This window comes from Dendropsophus ebraccatus, chromosome 3 (assembly GCF_027789765.1).
Source record: "Dendropsophus ebraccatus isolate aDenEbr1 chromosome 3, aDenEbr1.pat, whole genome shotgun sequence".
Classification (NCBI taxonomy): Eukaryota; Metazoa; Chordata; class Amphibia; order Anura; family Hylidae; genus Dendropsophus; species Dendropsophus ebraccatus.
In genome coordinates, this window is record NC_091456.1 from 7,717,412 (window position 1) to 7,739,582 (window position 22,171).

Here is a 22,171-nt window from a genome sequence, read left to right on the forward strand (position 1 = left end):
CAAAAGCACCATACATTACCTAAGCATGTTGCAAGGCACCAAAGGTGCTGCTGCGCGCGGGACCGGGAGGAAGAAGGAGTGCAGGAGAAGACCGGCAACATGTTTAGGTAAGTATGGTGTTTAAAACAAGGGCTGCAAGGAAATCGATAACGATGTCCCTGCAGCCCTCGCTAAACAAAGAATAGGCCCAGTAAAAGAGCGCCGATATAGCAGATCTGCCCTCGTTTACATTATTGATCGGGCCCCCATCGGCCCATGGAATAGGACCCCTTGATTGTAATTCAAACAGACTTTAGTGGTGCAGCCACTACTCTGTTAAATCCTATGGTGTCCAGTCCCCATTAACCTCCAGAGGTGGAAGCTGCAGTTGTCAGACATTTGTGGCATATCCTGTTTTTTTATTTTAATGGGAAACCCCTTCTATATATACTTAGATACAAGCAGTATGTATTATGACAAATCCATGTCATTTAAATTTGTTTGTCATTTTTTTGTGTCTATATAGATGTCCCTATTGAGAGTCTTCGGCTCCGCTTTGCCCTTCTTCAGTCACTGAACACCACTTTAGAAACTTTCTTCCTGCCTCTTGTGGAGTTACGGCAAACAGAGATGTATATGCACAGTATCGCGGCTTTGCTGCAACAAGCAAAAGGTGTGAAAATGAACGGTCATGTGGAAACAGCTTGTCGCTTGCATCGGTCCTGTTTACAGGCGGTTATTTTACTGTGGCCCATGCTTGTAAAGGGCCCATACCAGGGCCGACTGATTATTTTAATTTGTAGCCATTGTTATTAAACTGAAAGTTCTAATGTTCAGGAAGCAATGCCTCTCTTGGTAACCTGAAGTTAAAGTTGACTGACTATTTTATGGTGGTTTTTATGTAAGAAATTAAAATTCCGCCGACTGACGTCACGCAGATGCTTCATGGGATTATTCAAGTAAATAAGAATCAGTTTACAGGGAATTTGTCACTAGATTTATGCTGCCTTAAATGAGGGCGACATAAACTAGTGATATAAATGCTGAACAGAACAATGTATTACCTGTATCATTCTGTTCAGCCATTCTCCTAATATGCAGGAGAATAGCATTCTTGCCGCACCCCTCCCCCTGCCCTCCAGCTGCTGAGTGATAGTTAACTGCCTATACACAGTATGGATAAATAACTGTCAGTCAGCAGCTGATGGCCAGAGATTTATGCTTCTCATGAATATACAGGACTCATGAGCTCATGCACATAATGGAGAGGACTACTTATTGTCCATGTTATTCAGGAGGAGATCTCTGGATCAGCTGCACAGAACAATGTAAGTGGATACATCATTCTGTTCAGCTTCTGTCACTAGTCTACGCCACCCTGAGATAGGGCACATTAATCTACTGAGTCTTTTTAAGCAGTGAGGTTGAACGACAACTACTTGTTTATCTTTATGTGCAAATACGGTTTATTGTGTGTGCGCCACTTGGGGTCTTAAAGGGGTAATATGTGCTAATAGCTTTGTGTATTCTGCAAACAGGACTGATCTTCTATGATACAAAAATAACAGTGATGAATCGGGTGTTAAATGCGACTGTGCAGAGAACCGCTGACCATGCAGCCCCAGAGATCAGCCTTGATCCGCTGGAAATTGTAGGAGGTAAAGAAATTCCATGTCTATTGCCTATGTATCTGATGAACAGACCATTAACATCAGATCTTTCACCATAATTTACAGCAGCCTTTATGTTACCTACGTTATGTATTTTGCTCCAGCCTCTGAATTTTTTGTTTTACTTCTCCCATAGGTGAAATCCGGGGCTCTGAGAACTCCTACTTCTGCCAAGCAGCTCGACAGCTGGCATGTATACCATCGTCCCAGCTCTGTGTCAAACTAGCCAGCGGAGGTGATCCAACCTACGCCTTCAATATCCGCTTCACTGGGGAAGAGGTGCATGGAACAAGTGAGTGGCTTCTGACTATGCGCTTTCTCTCTAGGATAGTGTATAATTGGGAAGGGGACGTTCTGCTCAGACGTTTGAATAGACATTCAGGTAACACTTATAACTGTACATTGTGGTGTGGAATTGATATGAAGAAAACAATAGTAATAGGTCCCTGCCCCAGTACCATGTTGTGTACTGATCAGCATGGAGAGACACAGCCGAGTTAACCGTCCCACCCCCAGCACGTTATGTGCACATGCCCTATTCAAATTGATAGGTCTTGTGCATGGAGCTCCCTGCCTACAGCTGAGTCTCTCCATGCTGGTTTGTGGAAAGGACTCAGCAGGGTATCATGGCAGTGACCCTTTAGGTTTTTTTGTTTAACTTTTTTAGTATAAGTGGAAATTAAATTATAACTCTATAATTTACAAAAAAAATAACAATTGTCAACTGAATCCTCTTCAGATTTACATTCTAATTAAAGGGGTATTCCACTGAAACATAACGTTTGATATGTTGCTGCCCATGGTGAGACTAAAAATTCCTTCCATACTTGTTATTATCTATTCAGTCTCCTTCCCCCAGTTCTCAGCTGCTGCTTTCTGCTGAAAACTGACAAAACTGTGTGTGTGCTTTTCTTTCCATCTCCCCTCCCTTCTGAGACAACTGTTGTAAACAAGTCCCTGGCAGGCTTTATCTGCAACATTGTAGCTTCTTTGTAATGCTGGAACGGTCATTCTGAGGTCAAGTTACTAATGAACTCACTGTCAATAACCCTTCCAGCATTACAAAGAAGCTATAATGTTGCAGATAAAGCCTGCCAGGGACTTGTTTACAACAGTTGTCTCAGAAAGGAAGGGAGGAGGAGGAGACAGAGAGAAAAGCTCACACACAGATTTTTCAGTTTTCAGTTTTACATCTTTATATAAAAGTAAATAAATTATTTTTTTTACTCTTTATTTTTTCCAAGCACTGATTCCCCGGAGAGGTTTGGTTTAACCCCTTAGCGACCCATGACGTACTTGGTACGTCATGGTGCTGCAGGGGGAGTTCAGAGAGGGGTCCCGCCGGGACCCTGCTTTGAACGGCGCTGCTCCCGGCTGATATGTGCAGCCGGGGAGCGCCTCTATTAGCCGGTGCGGGACCCGTCAAACCTGACAGCTGCATTGAAGTACTTCAGACCTCACTTCCCTGGTGTCTAGTGGGACGGATCGCATCGCGGGGGGGAAATCCGTTCTTCTGCCCATGCTGGGCCTCACAGTGATGCTGAACCCTGCTCAGCAATACATTGCAATGCATCACCGATCTAATGGATCTTTGCTGTGTATATAGATAGCATTGGTCTCTATGAGAGATCAGTGCTGTGTATATACAAGTCCACCAGGGGGACTTCTAGTTAATGTAAAAAAAAAAAAAAAAAGGAAAGTGTTTCTATTAATAAAAAATCCCCTCCCCTTATAAAAGTCCAAATCACCCCCCTTTTCCCATTTTATAAATAAACAAATAAATAAACTTATTTAGTATCGCCGCTCGCGTAATCGCCTAAACTATTAAATTATCACATTCCTGATCTCGCACGGTAAACGGCGTAAGCGCAAAAAAAAAACATATATAACAAGTCAGTTTTACCCCAGGGCGAACAGCGTAAATGCAAAACTCCCCAAAATCCAAACAAATTCCGTTTTTTTTTGTTTTTTTTTCAATTTGACAGCGCAAATGATTTTTCCGGTTTCGCAGCATATTTTATGGAAAAATAATGCCTATCATTGCAAAGTACAATTGGTTTTGCGAAAAAAAAAAAAGGGCTTTTATGGGTCTCTTGGTGAATAAATGCAAGCGCTATGGGCTTTTAAACATAAAGTGGAAAAAGCAATAGTGCAAAAACGAAAATTGGCTTTGACCTTAAGGGGTTAAAGACTAAACGATTTGATGGCGGATCCATTACATTTAACAGTTTTTTTCTGTACAGCTGATCATCTATTATTATGCTTAAAACCAATAATGTCGTTTGTATGTAATAATTGTCATTGTTTCATAGGCGGATCATTCCGGCATTTCCTCTGGCAAGTGTGTAAGGAACTCCAGAGCTCCTCCTTGTCCCTTCTGCTTCTATGTCCCAGCTCTGCTGTTAATAAGAATAAGGTGAGTCCTCAGTAAGGTGCTCTTTAACCTCTAATCCCTGCACTTAGAGGTGCAAGGAAAACAGCTTAAGGGTATAAACCCACACACCGTATATGCAGCGTATTTACTGCTGCGATACGCAGCAAACTCGCAGCAAACTCGCAGCAGATTAGATCTAAATAACTGAACACAGCATCAAATCTGTACCAACAAATCTGCTGCGTATTTGTTGCATATCTGCTGCGTATACGGTGTGTGGGTTTATACCCTAAAGGGGTTTTCCACTTTATAGTAAAATAGGTCAGTACAAAGTATTAGTAACTGTACTCACTGTATATACTGACAGCAGCTTCCTGTGTACCTCATAGAGCTAAAACCAGACTCCCCTCCTCCAGGCTGTGGTGCCCTGCTCTGTTTTGTTTCAGTCCATAAAATGGCCGACATGGAGGACCATGTGACCATGCCCTGTCCACTGTGTCATACATAGACATATACAGACTCAGTGGTGGACACTGGGGGTGGATCCTGGTCACATGCTCCTCCATGTCAGCAATCTTATGGACCAAAACACCACAGAGCAGGGCAGCCCAGCCTGGAGGAGGAGAGTCTGATTTTAGCTGTATAATGTACATAGAGAGCTGCTGTCCGTAAGTGCAGTGAATACACTTACTAATACTGTGCACTGAGCAATTTTACTATAAAGTGGCCAACCCCTTTAAGGCTCGGTTTGCACTGAGGAATTGGCGCCAAAATTCATGTAACTGGTGCAGAAAAGGTCGAACAGCATCCGATTGGTAGTCCTCAATCTTTATTGAGAGCTAAGCTTACAGAGATGCAACGTTTCAACCCCCTCTGTCTCAGTCCAATTCTGTCATTACTTATTATATACGCACATCATTGTGTTTTACAGGGGAAATACCTACTTACTCCCAGTCCTATAACCTATGCAGAGGAGCAGTTGCTCCATTTCTTTGGTCAGCTCCTGGGTATAGCTATCCGAGCGGACGTGCCCCTTCCTCTTGACCTTTTGCCCTGCTTTTGGAAAATGCTTGTCGGAGAACCACTGGATCCTGAAGCAGATCTTTATGAAGCCGATATTCTAACCCACAACTACATCAAGAAGTTTGAAAATGTACTGTAAATCTTTCATATACCTGTTGTGTCTGATGTCATCTTGGTTCACCTACCTGTTCCTTGTACTGTTGGCCCTTTTGCCCTATTCTTGTATATATGTATTGGTGCTTTTACACTTTAGGTTGACTTTCCTAAAATCTTTTTCTTGTTGCTTCTATAGATAAATGATGAGGCTGAACTAGAAGCACTATGTGCGGAAATAGCATCCCAGCATCTTCCTTCCGAGAGTCCTGACTCCCCCAACAAACCAAGCTGTAAATTTACCTACCCGACAATGACCGGGGAGGAAGTGGAGCTGTGTACAAATGGACGACACATTCCTGTTATGTGAGTACCTGATGTTATGAGCATTGAGAACTGTAAAGTGCTGCGGAATATGTTGGCGCCATATAAATACAAGTTATTATTAGGATCACTTCACCCAAATCGTACCAAATCACTAAGGGTGGGGGAAACTATATTATAGGCCATCCACATCCATAAGGTCCGGAAAATTACGTACGTGTGACCTAAGGCTAAGCTCACACGATGTGTCACAGAACAGCCACACTCTGTGAAATTTAACCCGGCTGGTACTGCAGTACCGGACAGATGTACATCATTTTTTTCTAATTGGAAACCAGGCAGATAGGGGTGTGACCGCATTCCAAATAGCCATTGCAGACAATGTGAAGTCCGTCCGGAGACGCACTTTACACTGTCTGTTTTGTGCGGCTGCTATTTAATGAATAGCAACCGCACAAAACTGACATGTCAGTTTTCTGTGTGGCCACATGGAATCCCGGCCAGAGTGTATACACTCCATCCAGGATTCCATAGTAATGAAAGCTAACAGCCACTTCATTAAATAACGGCTGTTGTTGCAAACCTGTTTCAGCAAGTTCTGGTATCATTTGCAGGGGGACAATCACTCACTCTTTTCCCAACCACAGTCAAAGGATCTGATGACAATAAAAGTAAATATTTCACTATACACAGGCACGAACACAATTGTCTCATGCTGTAGGATTTTACATGGATCCTCTGGAGAGTAAAGTATATACCTTCACTCCCCTCTATGTCTCCCTATGAGGTCACACATATCTCCAGGTCTTGGATTGTTCCTAAAGACGTGTGTAACCTCAGTGGGAGACGCAGCAATGCAAAGCAGATTCAGCAGCGTCCTATCCTTGCCACCCCCTCCCCCCCAACAAACTAGGAATTGAAGAGGGGACGCAGCAGAGCTGAACTGTATGTTCACAGTAGCTGAGAATACCCCTTTAACATAGTATGGGAAATAGGGAGAGAGGGGCTTAAAAGGGCTGAGGGAGACTGTCGGTGGCTGGGCAGCTGAGTTATCGTAGGTTGTAGCCTGTTCCGAAAAGATGGGTTTTCATGTTGCTTTTCAAGGCCTTTATGTAGGTCACAGCCGGATGTGGGTAGTGTGTTTAGAGGATGGGGACGGCTCGAAGAGATCTTGGAGGTGGTTATGTGAGAAGTGGGACAAAGAAAGAGTCTAGGCGGAGGTTTGTGACAATGAGCGTTTGCTTGGGAGGTCACAGGTGTGTGGATGGGGACAGATTGTGGACGGGTTTAAAGGGTCATTAGTTAAGCCCCTTTCATGGTAACAACGAAAAGAGTGGAGGGAAGAAGAAAACTAAGGTAGCCTGTGGGTCCATGGAGGCTTCACTTCAAAATACTATAAGATTACAATCCCCCTTAAAGGAGTTGTCCAATCTGAGAGAATATTTGTGTAAAGGCAAACACTGGTATGAAAAAATAGTTATACTCGGCTGCCCTCATCCCCCGCCATGTCCACAGGAAATATCTGTTTAGCCCAATACTGGCTGTAGAGGTCGCCTTGCCTCATGAAAGAATTGGCTCAGTGGGCATTCCCTGTGCGTTAGGATAAAATCAGCCGGTACTGAGCATAGTCGGCGTGGACACCGCAACCAGTGCCTGTACACAAGTATTTTGTGGGGCTGGACACCCCCTTTAATACCATAATTATGCAGTTACTGACATCATACCGGTGTATTCTGAATAGTTGTCTGGTGCTTTATCTTATAGCTGGGAGAACAAGGATATATACGCCGCTGGAATCCGAAATCTCCGCATGCGTGAGCTAAAGAACCAGGAGTGTATGAACGCTGTACGTGCAGGTCTGGGCTCCATCATCCCCCTGCAGCTGCTAACCAGCCTGACAGCCCTGGAGATGGAGCTCCGAACATGTGGGCTGCCATTCATCAATCTGGAGTTTTTAAAGGTATTACAAACTAAGTGTCAGGCCTAAACCTAGTAATGATAGAGATCATTGAACCTTATGCAACATTTAATTCCCTGCGGCCAGGGCCGTTTTAATACATTGGTGGGCCCAGTGCACAGCCCTCAAGAGTGGGCCCCCCTTCCCTTTCGGCACATTGTATAATGTACTGAATTTGCCCCCACACTGTATCAAGAGCCCCAATACATACAGTAGTTACCTTATAACACTATTTCCACCATACAGTGATTACATATTACATAAAAACTGCACTGAACAAAACAGAAAGATATCACCAATGATACCATTACATAATACCGCCACATCATGACCCCTAACACTACAATCCTATAACAGAGTGCAGTTACATCCAGTGACTCACCGGGGGCGTCTTCTCCGATCAGAGTCTGTCACCTTTTCTTTTTCTCTCCATCCAGCCTGGGCCACCTTGAAGTCTTCTCCTGGCTGTGAATCTTCTCTCCAGAATCTGCCAGACAAATATTTTAGGCTCCAACACATACAGTAGTTAGGTCCCTTGTACCCCTTTATAGTAGTTACACCCCTCTGTACCCCTATATAGTTACACCCCTCTGTGCCTCCATAGTTTTAAGGTGTCCCTGTAGTATATAGCCCCTCATGTACTCCTCCAGTTATATACAGCCCTCCTGTGCGCTCCCCCATTAGTATATAGCCCCCCTGTGCACTCTCCCCAGTAGTGTATAGCCCCCCCTGTGCTCTCCCACAATAGTATATAGCCCCCCTGTGCTCTCCCACAATAGTATATAGCCCCCCTGTGCTCTCCCCCAATAGTATATAGCCCCCCTGTGCTCTCCAATAGTATATAGACCCCTATGCTCTCCCACAATAGTATATAGCCCCCCTGTGCTCTCCCCCAATAGTATATAGCCCCCCTGTGCTCCCCCCAATAGTATATAGCCCCCTGTGCTCTCCCCCAATAGTATATAGCCCCCCTGTGCTCCCCCCAATAGTATATAGCCCCCCTGTGCTCTCCATAATATATAGCCCCCCTGTGCTCTCCCCCATAGTATATAGACCCCTGTGCTCTCCCACAATAGTATATAGCCCCCCTGTGCTCTCCCACAATAGTATATAGCCCCCCTGTGCTCTCCCCCAATAGTATATAGCCCCCCTGTGCTCTCCAATAGTATATAGACCCCTATGCTCTCCCACAATAGTATATAGCCCCCCCCCGTGCTCTCCCCCAATAGTATATAGCCCCCCTGTGCTCTCCCCCATAGTATATAGACCCCTGTGCTCCTCAATAGTATATAGCTTCCTGTGCTCCCCAATAGTATATAGCCCCCTGTGCTCCTCAATAGTATATAGCTTCCTGTGCTCCCCAATAGTATATAGACCCCTGTGCTCCCCAATAGTATATAGCTCCCCTGTGCTCCCCAGTAGTATATAGCCCCCTGTGCTCCCCAGTAGTATATAGCTCCCCTGTGCTCCCCAGTAGTATATAGCCCCCCTGTGCTCTCCATAATATATAGCCCCCCTGTGCTCTCCCCCATAGTATATAGCCCCCTGTGCTCCCCAGTAGTATATAGCCCCCTGTGCTCCCCAGTAGTATATAGCTCCCCTGTGCTCCCCAGTAGTATATAGCTCCCCTGTGCTCCCCAGTAGTATATAGTCCCCTGTGCTCCCCCATAGTATATAGCTCCTTTGTGCTCCCCCATAGTATATAGACCCCTGTGCTCCCCCATAGTATATAGACCCCTGTGCTCCCCACTAGTATATAGCCCCCCTGTGCTCCCCCATAGTATATAGCTCCCCTGTGCTCCCCCATAGTATATAGCTCCCCCATAGTATATAGCTCCCCTGTGCTCCCCCATAGTATATAGCTCCCCTGTGCTCCCCCATAGTATATAGCCCCCTGTGCTCCCCCATAGTATATAGCTCCCCTGTGCTCCCCCATAGTATATAGCCCCCTGTGCTCCCCCATTGTATATAGCTCCCTGTGCTCCCCAGTAGTATATAGCCCCCTGTGCTCCCCAGTAGTATATAGCCCCCTGTGCTCCCCCATAGTATATAGCCCCCTGTGCCCCCCATAGTATATAGCCCCCTGTGCTCCCCCATAGTATATAGCCCCCTGTGCTCCCCCATAGTATATAGCCCCCTGTGCTCCCCCATAGTATATAGCCCCCTGTGCTCCCCCATAGTATATAGCCCCCTGTCCTCCCCCATAGTATATAGCCCCCTGTCCTCCCCCATAGTATATAGCCCCCTGTGCCCCCCATAGTATATAGAACCCTGTGCCCCCCCATAGTATATAGCCCCCTGTGCCCCCCCCATAGTATATAGCTCCCCCTCCCATATAACATTGAAAAAAACAAACACTGTTACTCACCTAGGTCCACGCGTTCCTCTTCTCTTCCCTCTTGTGGCCGCACTTCCTCCGGTCACAAGAGACCGCAGGAAGTGCGGCCACAAGAGTGACTGACAGGGAGGGAGCCAATGGCTCTCTCTCTGTCAGTGTCGCTGCAGGGGGGGCCCTGCAGGGGGCGCCATGGAGGGGTAAGTAGATTACCCATCCATGGCGCTCCCCCCTGACAGGCTGGTGGCCGCAGCGCTGTGCGACCGCATTGGTCGCACATAGCAACGGCCGGCCTGCTCGGGGGGGCCCCTTTAACCAATGGGCCCGGTGCACGTGCACCATGTGCCCTCTGGTTAAAGCGGCCCTGCCTGCGGCTAAAGAAGCTGGATGCAGCCCTAAAGAGTCCTGGAAAACATGGACATGGCCTATGGCCTATATCCATGTTTTCCAGGCAACATTAGGGCGGCAGCCAACAACTTCATCCACCAGTAATCAAATACTGCACGAGAGTCCTTCATCTCTAGTAATGAAGTGTGAATTATTTCATTCCATCCCTCAATGCTCCATTCCTTTGTCCTGTTATAGGCTCACACCATGTATCAAGTCGGCCTTATGGAGACTGATCAGCACATTGAGTTTTTCTGGTGTGCTTTGGAGATGTTTACTCAGGAAGAACTTTGTAAGTTCATTAAATTTGCCTGCAATCAGGAGCGCATTCCCTTCACCTGCCCGTGTAAAGATGGGGGGCCCGATACTGCACATGTGCCCCCGTACCCCATGAAGATTGCACCACCTGATGGAGCTACAGGTAAAAACACACAAGTCACTTTGTATGGGATTTATTTTCTGTTGAAATGTATGTTATATAGTGTTGTGGCGTATGTTATGTTTTTTGCATTATCACCATTGACCGATCACAGACAAATTTGAAATTGACCTTGGAACATACCATTGTTCAGGTTCCCCAGACTCCAGGTACATCCGTGTGGAGACCTGCATGTTCATGATAAAGCTCCCGCAGTACTCGTCCCTCGAGATCATGCTGGAGAAACTGAGGCATGCCATTCATTATCGAGAAGACCCTCTCAGTGGTTGACCCTAACCTAGCAAACAAGAGGAGAAAGGAGAAGAGCGGACTGTTTATGTGGGAGCTCTTACAGCTCACAAGCTCGCCCCATGGACAGAACCCAAGGAAACAAGATGGCTGAACTTTTTGTTTTGTTCTGCCCAAACCTGCACATTTACCTTTGTATTTGTGAAGTCTCTGGTGGGGTTTTTGCCTTGTTTGTGAAATGTTTGTAGAATAATTTTAGTACCGATGATGTGAGCAGACGACTTGATTTACTCCTCAAATACACAAGAGTCTCGGCGCTTTTGATGTTTTGGGGCGATTTAAAAAAAAAAAATTATTTTATACATTGACCGGAGGAACATGAACAAAAGAGAACTGGGTGATCTGTAAATAAGAATCCACAACGTGATATAATGAAATGATAAATTATTTCCAGAGTACAGGAATGTAACACACTGGATAGAGAGCTGTGAAAAAAAAAAAAGTTTGGTTATTTTTTTATTTTTAGTTATTTTGCAAAATGATATTTAAGTTATAATCGTTCTAATAAGCACTGGAAATAGCTGTGAAGGGAATTCACCATCTTAGTGGTCTGAGCTTTTCTCAGTATATATAGGAGCACGAGCTGCACAGGAATTTTTTTTTTTTTTTTTGCTACTTTTTTTTTAATTTAAACCATTGGTTTTATTTGAGATTTCCTGATTAATATTTAGGCTGTGATGGGTCCAGCTGATGGTGAACATTCACTAGAGAACTTGAATCTGTGGCCTTACGCTGGTGAGAATTAGATGGTGTCGGAGCACATGCAGAGTTCTACACAATGCACTGTATTTATTAAGGGCTTGGACCATACGCAGCACAGAGTATATGGCAGACATGATTTGGTGTGGGTAGACTTTTTGCGGTTCGTTTTGCCCCCATGCTTTGTGATTATCGGAATAAGCACAGGACTCGATAATTGTCAATGGAAAAGTTGGATCTTCCCGATAGACCAGGAGGCTCAGAGTTAGAATTTATATGATACTGAACATTGAGCACCAGGGCGTTTAGGAAGTATCTGGTATTATCAACCTGACCTGTCAGTCATCCTGAAGTTACTTATTCCGACTTGTTAATGAGTAAATGGTAATAACACTACTTGACCAAGTGACGCTGCATTGCACTAACCCTTTCAGGTACATTACACTAGAATGTATCAATAAGGTAAGGTTCCACCATGAACTGTATTTTAGTGGGTAGATGCACCCGATCTAGTTAGATGATCCTGTTCACTGGATATTGATGCATACAATCCCTTGCTGACTTGACTAATAATGAAAAGTGATGTTGCACGTTCAGTCAGTGCCGTATTGCACCTCCAGCTTGCAAAGCGACAGACGCTCTTGCACCAGTTCAGAATAGGTCCATATGCTGGGGATATTTTCAGTATTATCTATGCAGAGGCAACCGAGATCAGCAACTGATCCTCTACCATAGCATACATGTCCTGGGGCAATGCTGCCGTTATTCAGTTTACAAAGCATCCATGTAAGTGGTCTCTGGAAATGGCCTATAACATCAGAAGGGTTGTCACCGTCCCATGAGGTCTAGCTATAGCATCAGTAGGGTTGTCACCTTCCCATGGGGTCTAGCTATAGCATCAGTAGGGTTGTCACCTTCCCATGGGGTCTAGCTATAGCATCAGTAGGGTTGTCACCTTCCCATGGGGTCTAGCTATAGCATCAGTAGGGTTGTCACCTTTCCCATGGGGTGCTAAGAAGAGTGTAAAGCTTTACCATGTATACGAGAGATGGAGATTTATCTACAACAACGCCTCAAAGTACAAGATGCCATGGAAGCCCTTTATAGTAGATGGATACCGAGAACCCTGTCCTGTGCCCACGTCACTAATATAAGGCAAAAGACCGCTGCAATAGCGAGAACTACAAGCTGGAAGAACAATATGGAGCTCGGCTTTTTTTGGTTGATAAGTACGTGTGAAAGCCTTATCCTACAATGGAGACTGGAGGTCGCAGTCTCTTATAAACCCCACCAGTCTTGCCAGATACAAGGTTCCTTATGATGGCACTGCGGGTGGAGGGCAGCGGCCCACCTGACATAGAAACACTTTAGCAATGGGTTAAAGTGCAACATATCTACTTTCTGAGCCCTGCGAGTGCGCTGTACAGTCAATGTATATTTATTATTGCAGTTATCTATGGTTGCATATAACAAATCCTTTAACTCGATGCCATTCCCCTTGTCTGTACCGGTATATAAAACACTGCTGTGTAAATGAAGCATACTAAACAAGGAAAGTGTCATGAGAATAAAAAAAAACAAAACTGATTTTGAATGTCCCCCAGTCTGACTTGTTTCTTATTCTGCACGCTACATTAGCTGACACAATGATACCCTGTGCTATACTGATCAATATGAGATAGATAGAGAGATAGATAGATAGATAGAGAGATAGATAGAGAGATAGATAGATAGGAGATAGATAGAGAGATAGATAGATAGATAGATAGGAGATGGATAGAGAGATAGGAGATAGATAGATAGATAGATAGGAGATAGATAGATAGATAGATAGATAGATAGATAGATAGGAGATAGATAGATAGATAGATAGATAGGAGATAGATAGATAGGAGATAGATAGATAGGAGATAGATAGATAGATAGTAGATAGATAGATAGATAGATAGGAGATAGATAGATAGATAGATAGGAGATAGATAGATAATAGATAGATAGATAGATAGATAGATAATAGATAGATAGGAGATAGATAGATAGGAGATAGATAGATAGATAGGAGATATAGCTCCTGCCCACGGAGGGCTCCTGACAATGAAGCAGCCTTCTGTGCACACATTATGCCTTATACTATCTAGTGACTACAGCATAATTCACAGGAACATTCTGGGCTTCAGAGACAAATTATAGCAGATCTGGATGCAGTCCGTAATCCAACAAGATATAGTAGGTTTAGAAGCCTTATTGCCTTTCTGTTTACCCAAAAAGATGATAAACAAGTTTTCCAAAGGTTGTATAAGGCTCTGAGGCAGCAAGAGCTTGCAATTCTCCAACTCTCATAACAGATGTAATTGGCAATAAAAACATAGGGGGAGATTTATCAAACATGGTGTAAAGTGAAACTGGCTCAGTCGCCCCTGACAACCAATCAGATTCCACCTTTCATTTTCCAAAGAGTCTGTGAGGAATGAGAGGTGGAATCTGATTGGTTGCTAGGGGCAACTGAGCCAGTTTCACTTTACACCATGTTTGATAAATCTCTGTAGTCTTCATAGTCAGATTAAGTAGAATTTCGGACAAGGGCTCAAAGGGTTCATTTCCTAAAACCTTTAAAACGAATGACAGGTCCCAAGGGTTCACCGGCCTACATACATGAGGACTAAGGGTGGGTTCATACTGAGGAATTTTTACGGATAATATCCGCGGAATTCTGCCGGCTCCATAGACACCATTCTATGGGCCGGCGTATTCCGCTATCCGCTGAAAGTAGTGACATGTCACTTCTTTCGGTGGATAGCAGAATACGCCGACCCATAGAATGGTGTCTATGGAGCTGGTGGAAAGGCGTGCTGCCGCGCGCGGACAGACAGCGGAATTCCGCTGATATTATCTGCGAGAATTCCTCAGTATGAACCCACCCTAAGGCAAGAGAAAAACTGACATAGCCGCCAACTGAACTCTGAGCGTGCTAGGTGATAGGCCCTTATCAAAGCTGTCCGGAAGAAATTCAAAAATTTGAGGTGTAGAAGGATCACTGGGGTCTACCTCCCTAGAAGAACACAAAGACTGGAAAGTTCTTGTAACTCTACCATACTGTTCAATCTCCAGGCTTTTAGACTGAGGGACTCCAGGTTGTGGCATCTCTGTGTGCCCTGACACACCAGGTTGTGAACTGCTGGAAGTCTCCAATATGTTCCCTTGCTCATAGTCATGAGCTGGGCAGACCAGGACCTCTTTGGCTAAAACGGTATGACCACCATTACCGAGGCCTGGTCCTGACTAATTGTCTTCAACACTTCGGGGATTACGGCAGTTGGCGTAAAGATGAAGGCCAGGCTGAAATTCCAAGAAGTTTCTTAGAAGTCCTGCCACACACAAGAACAAAATAAAACTCATGGTAATGGAGGGGTTCTACCTTTATACCTAAAGGGGGTGGCGGTTAATGAATTTAATTGTGTACTATTGAAGATTCCTTTGTCCTGTCCAGCACACAGGGGCGAGAATACCCGGTTATTGTGCCGCTGGGGGGGGCGTAAGGGGATGAAGTTATGACAGATACGTTTATAACCAGCAAAACATGGTCCGAAGTATTTGTGTTAATGTAAATAAGGTACAGTCCATTTTATGCATCTCTAGAAGGACAATTTGAAACACAAAAATAATAAAAGAAACCGGTGTATGCTGTAGATTCTGTTCATCATGAACATATGAGGCCTTGTGATTAACCCTTTAAGGACTGAGCCAATTTTCGTTTTTGCGTTTTCATTTTTTTCTCCTTGTGTTTAAAAGGCCATAGCACTTGCATTTTTCCACCTAGAAACCCATATGAGCCCTTATTTTTTGCATCACTAATTGTACTTTGCAATGACAGGCTGAATTTTTGCATAAAGTACACTGCGAAACCAGAAAAAAATTTAAGGTGTGGTGAAATAAAAAAACACGCATTTCTTTTATTTGGGGGGTATTTGCATTTACGCCATTCGCCCTGGGGTAAAACTGACTTGTTATGCATGTTCCTCAAGTCGTTACGATTAAAACAATATATAACATGTATAACTTTCATTGTATCTGATGGCCGGTAAAAAATTCAAACCTTTGTTAACAAATATACGTTCCTTAAAATTGCTCTATTCCCAGGCTTATAGCGCTTTTATCCTTTGGTCTATGTGGCTGTGTCATTTTTTGCGCCATGATGTTTACTTTCTATCGGTACCTTGATTGCGCACATACGACTTTTTGATCGCTTTTTATTACATTTTTTCTGGATTTGATGCAACCAAAAATGCGCAATTTTGCACTTTGGGATTTTTTTGCGCTTACCCCCCTGGGGTTAGGGTTATTCCTCCCTGGGGTTAGGGTTATTCCCCCCTGGGGTTAGGGTTATTCCTTCCTGGGGTTAGGGTTATTCCCCCCTGGGGTTAGGGTTATTCCTCCCTGGGGTTAGGGTTATTCCCCCTGGGGTTAGGGTTATTCCCCCCTGGGGTTAGGGTTATTCCCCCCTGGGGTTAGGGTTATTCCCCCTGGGGTTAGGGTTATTCCCCCTAGGGGACTTCTAGTATATACTCTTTGATCTCTCATTGAGATCTTTGCTGTATACTTATACAGCAAAGATCAATTAGATCGGCACTCGTTTGCTTTCGGCTGCTTCAGACAAAAATAAACGAGTGCCGCTCTGAACGCCTCCTACGGACATATGACGTACGGGTACGTCATATGTCCTTAAGAGGTTAAAGGGGTTATCCAGCGCTACAAAAACATGGCCACTTTTCCCCCTACTGTTGTCTCCAGTTCAGGTGCGGTTTGCAATTAAGCTCCATTTACTTCAATGGAACCGAGTTTCAGAACCTGCACCCAAACTGGAGACAACAGTAGGGGGAAAGTGGCCATGTTTATGTAGCGCTGGATAACCCCTTTAAAAACATTCCACGTGCCAAACAGAAACATAGAAAAACACACACGTGGCATGCAGCTATCGTTTGTGCATCCCAGCCGCACAATTGATTGTACCTTGGCCGAGAATCGTGCTGTGTAAGAGGACCTTAAAGGCCCCCATACCCCTTCAATAACTGACGGCTGAACAACTGACGTCCGTCCTCCCTATACACAGTGTGTGGCCTGGACAAGCGTCCTTGCATTCTCTATGTGGAGGGGTAATATAGTGATATCTCTGCAGCCCTAGCTTTAAAAGTGTAAAATAATAAAGTTTACTTACCTCTCCGCGCTCCTAGGTGACCGTAAAGCTTCTCCCACAGCCGCCGCTGATGCATCTAAAGTGGTCTCTGAAGTGACAGGCCGCCAGTGATTGAGTGCTTCAAACGTGCCAGTAGGGGCTGAAGTGAGCGGTGAGAAGCTAGAAGGACACGGGGACTTTATTATCGAGGTTATCCAGTGGTAAAAAAAACATGGCCACTTTCTTCCAGAGACAGCAACGCTTATGTCTCCACTTTGGGTGGGGTTTGCAACTCCGTTTCATTGAAGTGAATGGAGCTTAATTGCAATCCACACCTGAACCGGAGACAAGAGTGGTGCTGTCTTTGGGAAAAAGTGGCCATGTTTTTGTAATGCTGGATAACCCCTCTAAATTTGCTAAAAGACAATGATCAGCTCTTCAGCTGATCATCGTCTTTATTACACAGAGTGATAATCTGACGAATGGAATTGGCAGATAATCGCTCCGTGTAATAGGGCTCTTTCTCCTATAGGCTGCATTCACACTGCCTCTTTTTCTGTGAAAAACACCAATAAAAACCTCATGGCTTTTTTTTTTTTCTTTCAAAAACGCCAGCTGCCAGATGTTTGTTGGGAATCAATGGAAGTTTATGTTTTCCCTTGCACATATGGGGGGAGATTTATCCAACATGGTGTAAAGTGAAACTGGCCCAGTTGACCCCGGTAACCAATCAGAGTCCTCCTTTCATTTTCCAAAGAGTCTGTGAGGAATGAAAGGTGGAATCTGATTGGTTGCTAGGGGCAACTGAGCCAGTTTCACTTTATACCATGTTTGATAAATCTCCCCCATGATGATTTTATTTTGTGGTGTTTTTCCTCTTCTCTTTGACATTTTTGCAGCTCTGTGGCAGTTTTTTACAAAAACACAGCAGTCTGAGGGTTTGGCAGTTTTTCGGCAAACTTCAGCGGTTTTCACCCATAGACTTCAATGGAAGTCTACGGACCGGAAGAAAAAGGAGCACTGCCCCTCACACCCATGGCTGACACTAATGCCACTCAGCTACATTTAAAAACCAACGTCAGGATGTTGATATATAATTTGATCAAACCATATTGCCCCATGTACCACGTGCAGGTCCACTGGTTCACATGGGTCCCTACACCAACTCACCACCGCGTCGGTCAGCGACCACCAACCCCGCAAAGCGTGCACAAACAGGGAAGGGGGGCCATAGGACGGCCCTGCAACCCCCTTGCTACAGGAACAATCCCTAAGGCCCCCCCATAACCCAGCAGGCACCGCCGGCGGAGAAGGCTGCCGCCAAACAACACAAGTGTGAACAAGGTCTAAAACACTCATCATCAGTGGCTGATTGTAATGTGGGCACTTTGGGCGGCCGCCCGAGTCTCCGGGGGGGCCCACGCCGCCCACATTATAATCCGCCACGGCTGATGCGCGGCTGCCAGGGGTGTCCCGTCCTATCCCCGGCAGCGCGTGCATCAGAGAGCTCCCCGTGCGCCTGTGGCTGTGACTTCCGGCGCACGGGGAGCTCTCTGATGCGCGCGCTGTCGGGGATAGGACGGGACACCCCCGGCAGCCGCACATCAGCTGGAGGCTGCAGAAGGAGAGAGGCTTGACGGGAACGAACGAGTTGAGTTGTGTTGTTTTTTGGGGGGTTTTGTGTTATCTGCTGGGGGGGGGGGAGAAAGGGGGACCATCTATAAGGGGAGGGGGGAGAAAGGGGGACCATCTATAAGGGAGGGGGGAGAGGGGGGACCAGCTATAGGGGGGGGAAAGGGGGACCATCTATAAGGAGGGAAGAGGGTGACCATCTATAAGGGGGAAAAGGGGGACCATCTCCTATAGTATTAGCACCCTCACCTCCTGACATCCTCTGTGCTGCTGTGACCTCCCCTACAAGATCAGCACCCTCCTCTCCTGACATCCTCTGTGCTGCTGTGACCTCCCCTATAAGATCAGCCCCCTCCTCTCCTGGCATCCTCTGTGCTGCTGGGACCTCCCCTATAAGATCAGCACCCTCCTCTCCTGACATCCTCTGTGCTGCTGGGACCCTGCGACCTCCCCTATAAGATCAGTCCCCTCCTCTCCTGACATCCTCTGTGCTGCTGGGACCTCTCCTATAAGATCAGCACCCTCCTCTCCTGACATCCTGTGCTGCTGTGTCCTCCCCTATAAGATTAGAACCCTCCTCTCCTGACATCCTCTGTGCTGCTGTGACCTCCCCTATAAGATCAGCACCCTCCTCTCCTGACATCCTCTGTGCTGCTGGGACCCTGCGACCTCCCCTATAAGATCAGTCCCCTCCTCTCCTGACATCCTCTGTGCTGCTGGGACCTCTCCTATAAGATCAGCACCCTCCTCTCCTGACATCCTCTGTGCTGCTTGGACCTCTCCTATAAGATCAGCCCCCTCCTCTCCTGACATCCTCTGTGCTGCTGTGTCCTCCCCTATAAGATCAGCACCCTCCTCTCCTGACATCCTGTGCTGCTGTGTCCTCCCCTATAAGATTAGCACCCTCCTCTCCTGACATCCTCTGTGCTGCTGTGACCTCCCCTATAAGATCAGCACCCTCCTCTCCTGACATCCTCTGTGCTGCTGGGACCCTGCGACCTCCCCTATAAGATCAGTCCCCTCCTCTCCTGACATCCTCTGTGCTGCTGGGACCTCTCCTATAAGATCAGCACCCTCCTCTCCTGACATCCTCTGTGCTGCTTGGACCTCTCCTATAAGATCAGCCCCCTCCTCTCCTGACATCCTCTGTGCTGCTGGGACCCTGCGACCTCCCCTATAAGATCAGTCCCCTCCTCTCCTGACATCCTCTGTGCTGCTGGGACCTCTCCTATAAGATCAGCACCCTCCTCTCCTGACATCCTCTGTGCTGCTGGGACCTTCCCTATAAGATCAGCACCCTCCTCTGCTGACATCCTCTGTGCTGCTGGGACCTCTCCTATAAGATCCGCACCCTCCTCTCCTGACATCCTCTGTGCTGCTGGGACATCTCCTATAAGATCAGTCCCCTCCTCTCCTGACATCCTCTGTGCTGCTTGGACCTCTCCTATAAGATCAGCCCCCTCCTCTCCTGACATCCTCTGTGCTGCTGTGACCTTCCCTATAAGATCAGCCCCCTCCTCTCCTGACATCCTCTGTGCAGCAAGGGACCAAACATTATGTTTATTGGGGCCATCAGGGAGGGGAGGCAGGCAGTGTTTATTGGGGACAGCATTGGCGGGGGCAGTAGTGGATTATAATGTGGGCGGATTGACTGGGGGGGGCCCAGGGTACATTTAATCCGCCACTGCTCACCATTACTCCTGCAGGTAGAATGGGAAAAATAGGAGGGATAGGTCATGTGTGCCCAGGTGTCTCCTGCTGATTGCGGTCATGTGGGTCTTACCAGTGTAGCGTAGAGACCCGTGTGAACCAGTGGACCTGCACGTGGTACACGGGGCATTATGGTTTGATCAAATTATATACCAACATCCTGGCGTTGGTTTTTAAAATTAGCCGAGTGGCATTAGTATCAGCCATAGGTGTGATGTGCAGTAGCTCCCTTCTCTCCATGTCGCATTCGATGGAAGTCTTCAGCTCCACTAAAAAACGCCATAGCTTATGCATATGTTTTTTTTTTTTAGTGGTGCTTTTCAGGGAGAAAAGCACTACTGTCTGGTACCCAGGGGGTTAACTTAACCCCCTGTGGACCAGCCTGTGGTCCAGGGGGTGATAGTCTGGTCCACAAGAGGGACTTACCCTCCAGTCGTCTTCTGATCAGCGGCTGCCGTAGGAATACTGCTTCAGCCGCTGATTGGCTAAGATGGCGATGCTCAACCAATCAGCAGCTGCAGCAGTGTCCTGTCTGCAGCTGCTGATTCCCAGGCTCCATCTTTGAAGAGGCAAGCCTGGCACACTTGTATCTCAGTGTTCCAGGCTCTGCTGAAGATAGAAGATAGCGGGGTGAGTATAAATATATAATAATATAATAATTAACCCTTTCTGGGGCGGGTGCATTTGGGGTCAGCATTTTGACTCGAACACCATGTGTTGCATAGAGATGACCGAACAGCGGAAAAAACTAGGTTCGATCGAACTCGAACCGAGCCGAACCTTCCACATTTAATTCCTGATGCCTTCACGGTCCTTGTGGAAGGAGGGAATTTACAGCCTATTACCTAGGCATCAGGAATCAAATGCGGAAGGTCTGGCTAGGTTAAAGTGACTCTGTACCCACAATCTGACCCCCCAAACCACTTGTACCGTCGGATAGCCGCTTTTAATCCAAGATCTGTCCTGGGGTCCGTTCGGCAGGTGATGCAGTTATTGTCCTAAAAAACAACTTTTAAACTGGCAGCCCCGTGCTCTACAGCTGGAGCTTAGAGTATCTGTGCCCTAACTTTGCACCACCCCTCCGTTTCTCCTCCCCACCCTCTTCACCATTTTTCCTATTCCTCTGCAGTGAAAACTACACAGGTGCCTTAACGATCCAGCCCATGTGCCGGGCTGCCACAGCTGATGAATAGGAGGCAATCTGCCTGGAGCATTCCTAAAGATGGGGAGGAGGGACGGAGAGGTTGTGCCAGCCTAATGCATTAACAATCTAAGCCACGGCCAAAAGGCACGGGGCTGCGAGTTTAAAAGTTGTTTTCTAGGACAATAACTGCATCACCTGCCAAACGGACCGCAGGACAGATTTTGGATTAAAAGCGGCTATCCGAAGGTACAAGTGGTTTGGGGGGGGGGGTCAGATTGTGGGTACAGAGTCACCAAATCTAGCTTTTTCCACCGATGGATCAAGCCTAGTGTTGCATTGGCGTTTTTGTGTCCATTAGTCTTGCTGTAAATCGTATTGTCAAATGTTATTGAAAGCTTGGATGACACCTACTGTATAAGGAAACCATTTGCCATTGCTATGTTATGTCATATGACAATAAAAAATGGGTGTAATTTAGAACAAAATAACACTATATGGTTTTCGCCATTATACAATCACATTTCTCAACTCTCTCCTAGGAACAACTAATAATGAAATCTAAAAATGTTCTAAAACATATAATTAGCATATAACTAGGAAAGAAACAGGGCAGATTCTAGGTTTTCTGCTGCCTGAGGCGAAACCTAAACAATCCAGCTCCTCCATACATCACTCTGTTCCAGCACTACCTTCCATGCTTGGAGGACAGGAAGAGTTGTAAAGTTTCCAATTCCGCCAGTGTGTAACCAATTCTTAAATCTTTATTGCTTCTCCCAGAATAAAAGCCCCTGATATATAGAAGAGTAAATGAATTGTGACTGCTCCTGGTGATCTTATTCATGGTCATACTACTATTACATATAAATGGGCAGCGATCACTTGTATGGGGACACAGGTCATGGGGGTCAATGAAGTTAGTGATGTGTAGCAGACAGTATCATTTATGG

General features: G+C 46.0%; 1 protein-coding gene across 2 annotated transcripts in view; it reads left to right on the forward strand.

The window, feature by feature from the left end:
• The window catches only part of HECTD4 (HECT domain E3 ubiquitin protein ligase 4), a 139,610-nt gene extending 126,444 nt beyond the window's left edge, over positions 1-13,166 (forward strand). For both annotated transcript variants that reach the window (XM_069960760.1, XM_069960761.1), the window contains exons 68-76: positions 506-652; positions 1,518-1,637; positions 1,786-1,941; positions 3,962-4,065; positions 4,955-5,176; positions 5,339-5,505; positions 7,228-7,423; positions 10,341-10,563; positions 10,715-13,166. In XM_069960760.1, the coding sequence (XP_069816861.1) occupies positions 506-652; positions 1,518-1,637; positions 1,786-1,941; positions 3,962-4,065; positions 4,955-5,176; positions 5,339-5,505; positions 7,228-7,423; positions 10,341-10,563; positions 10,715-10,851 (1,472 nt within the window). In that variant the 3' untranslated portion in view covers positions 10,852-13,166. The remainder of the gene's footprint in view (positions 1-505; positions 653-1,517; positions 1,638-1,785; positions 1,942-3,961; positions 4,066-4,954; positions 5,177-5,338; positions 5,506-7,227; positions 7,424-10,340; positions 10,564-10,714) is intronic.
• Positions 13,167-22,171: the final 9,005 nt, after the last annotated feature.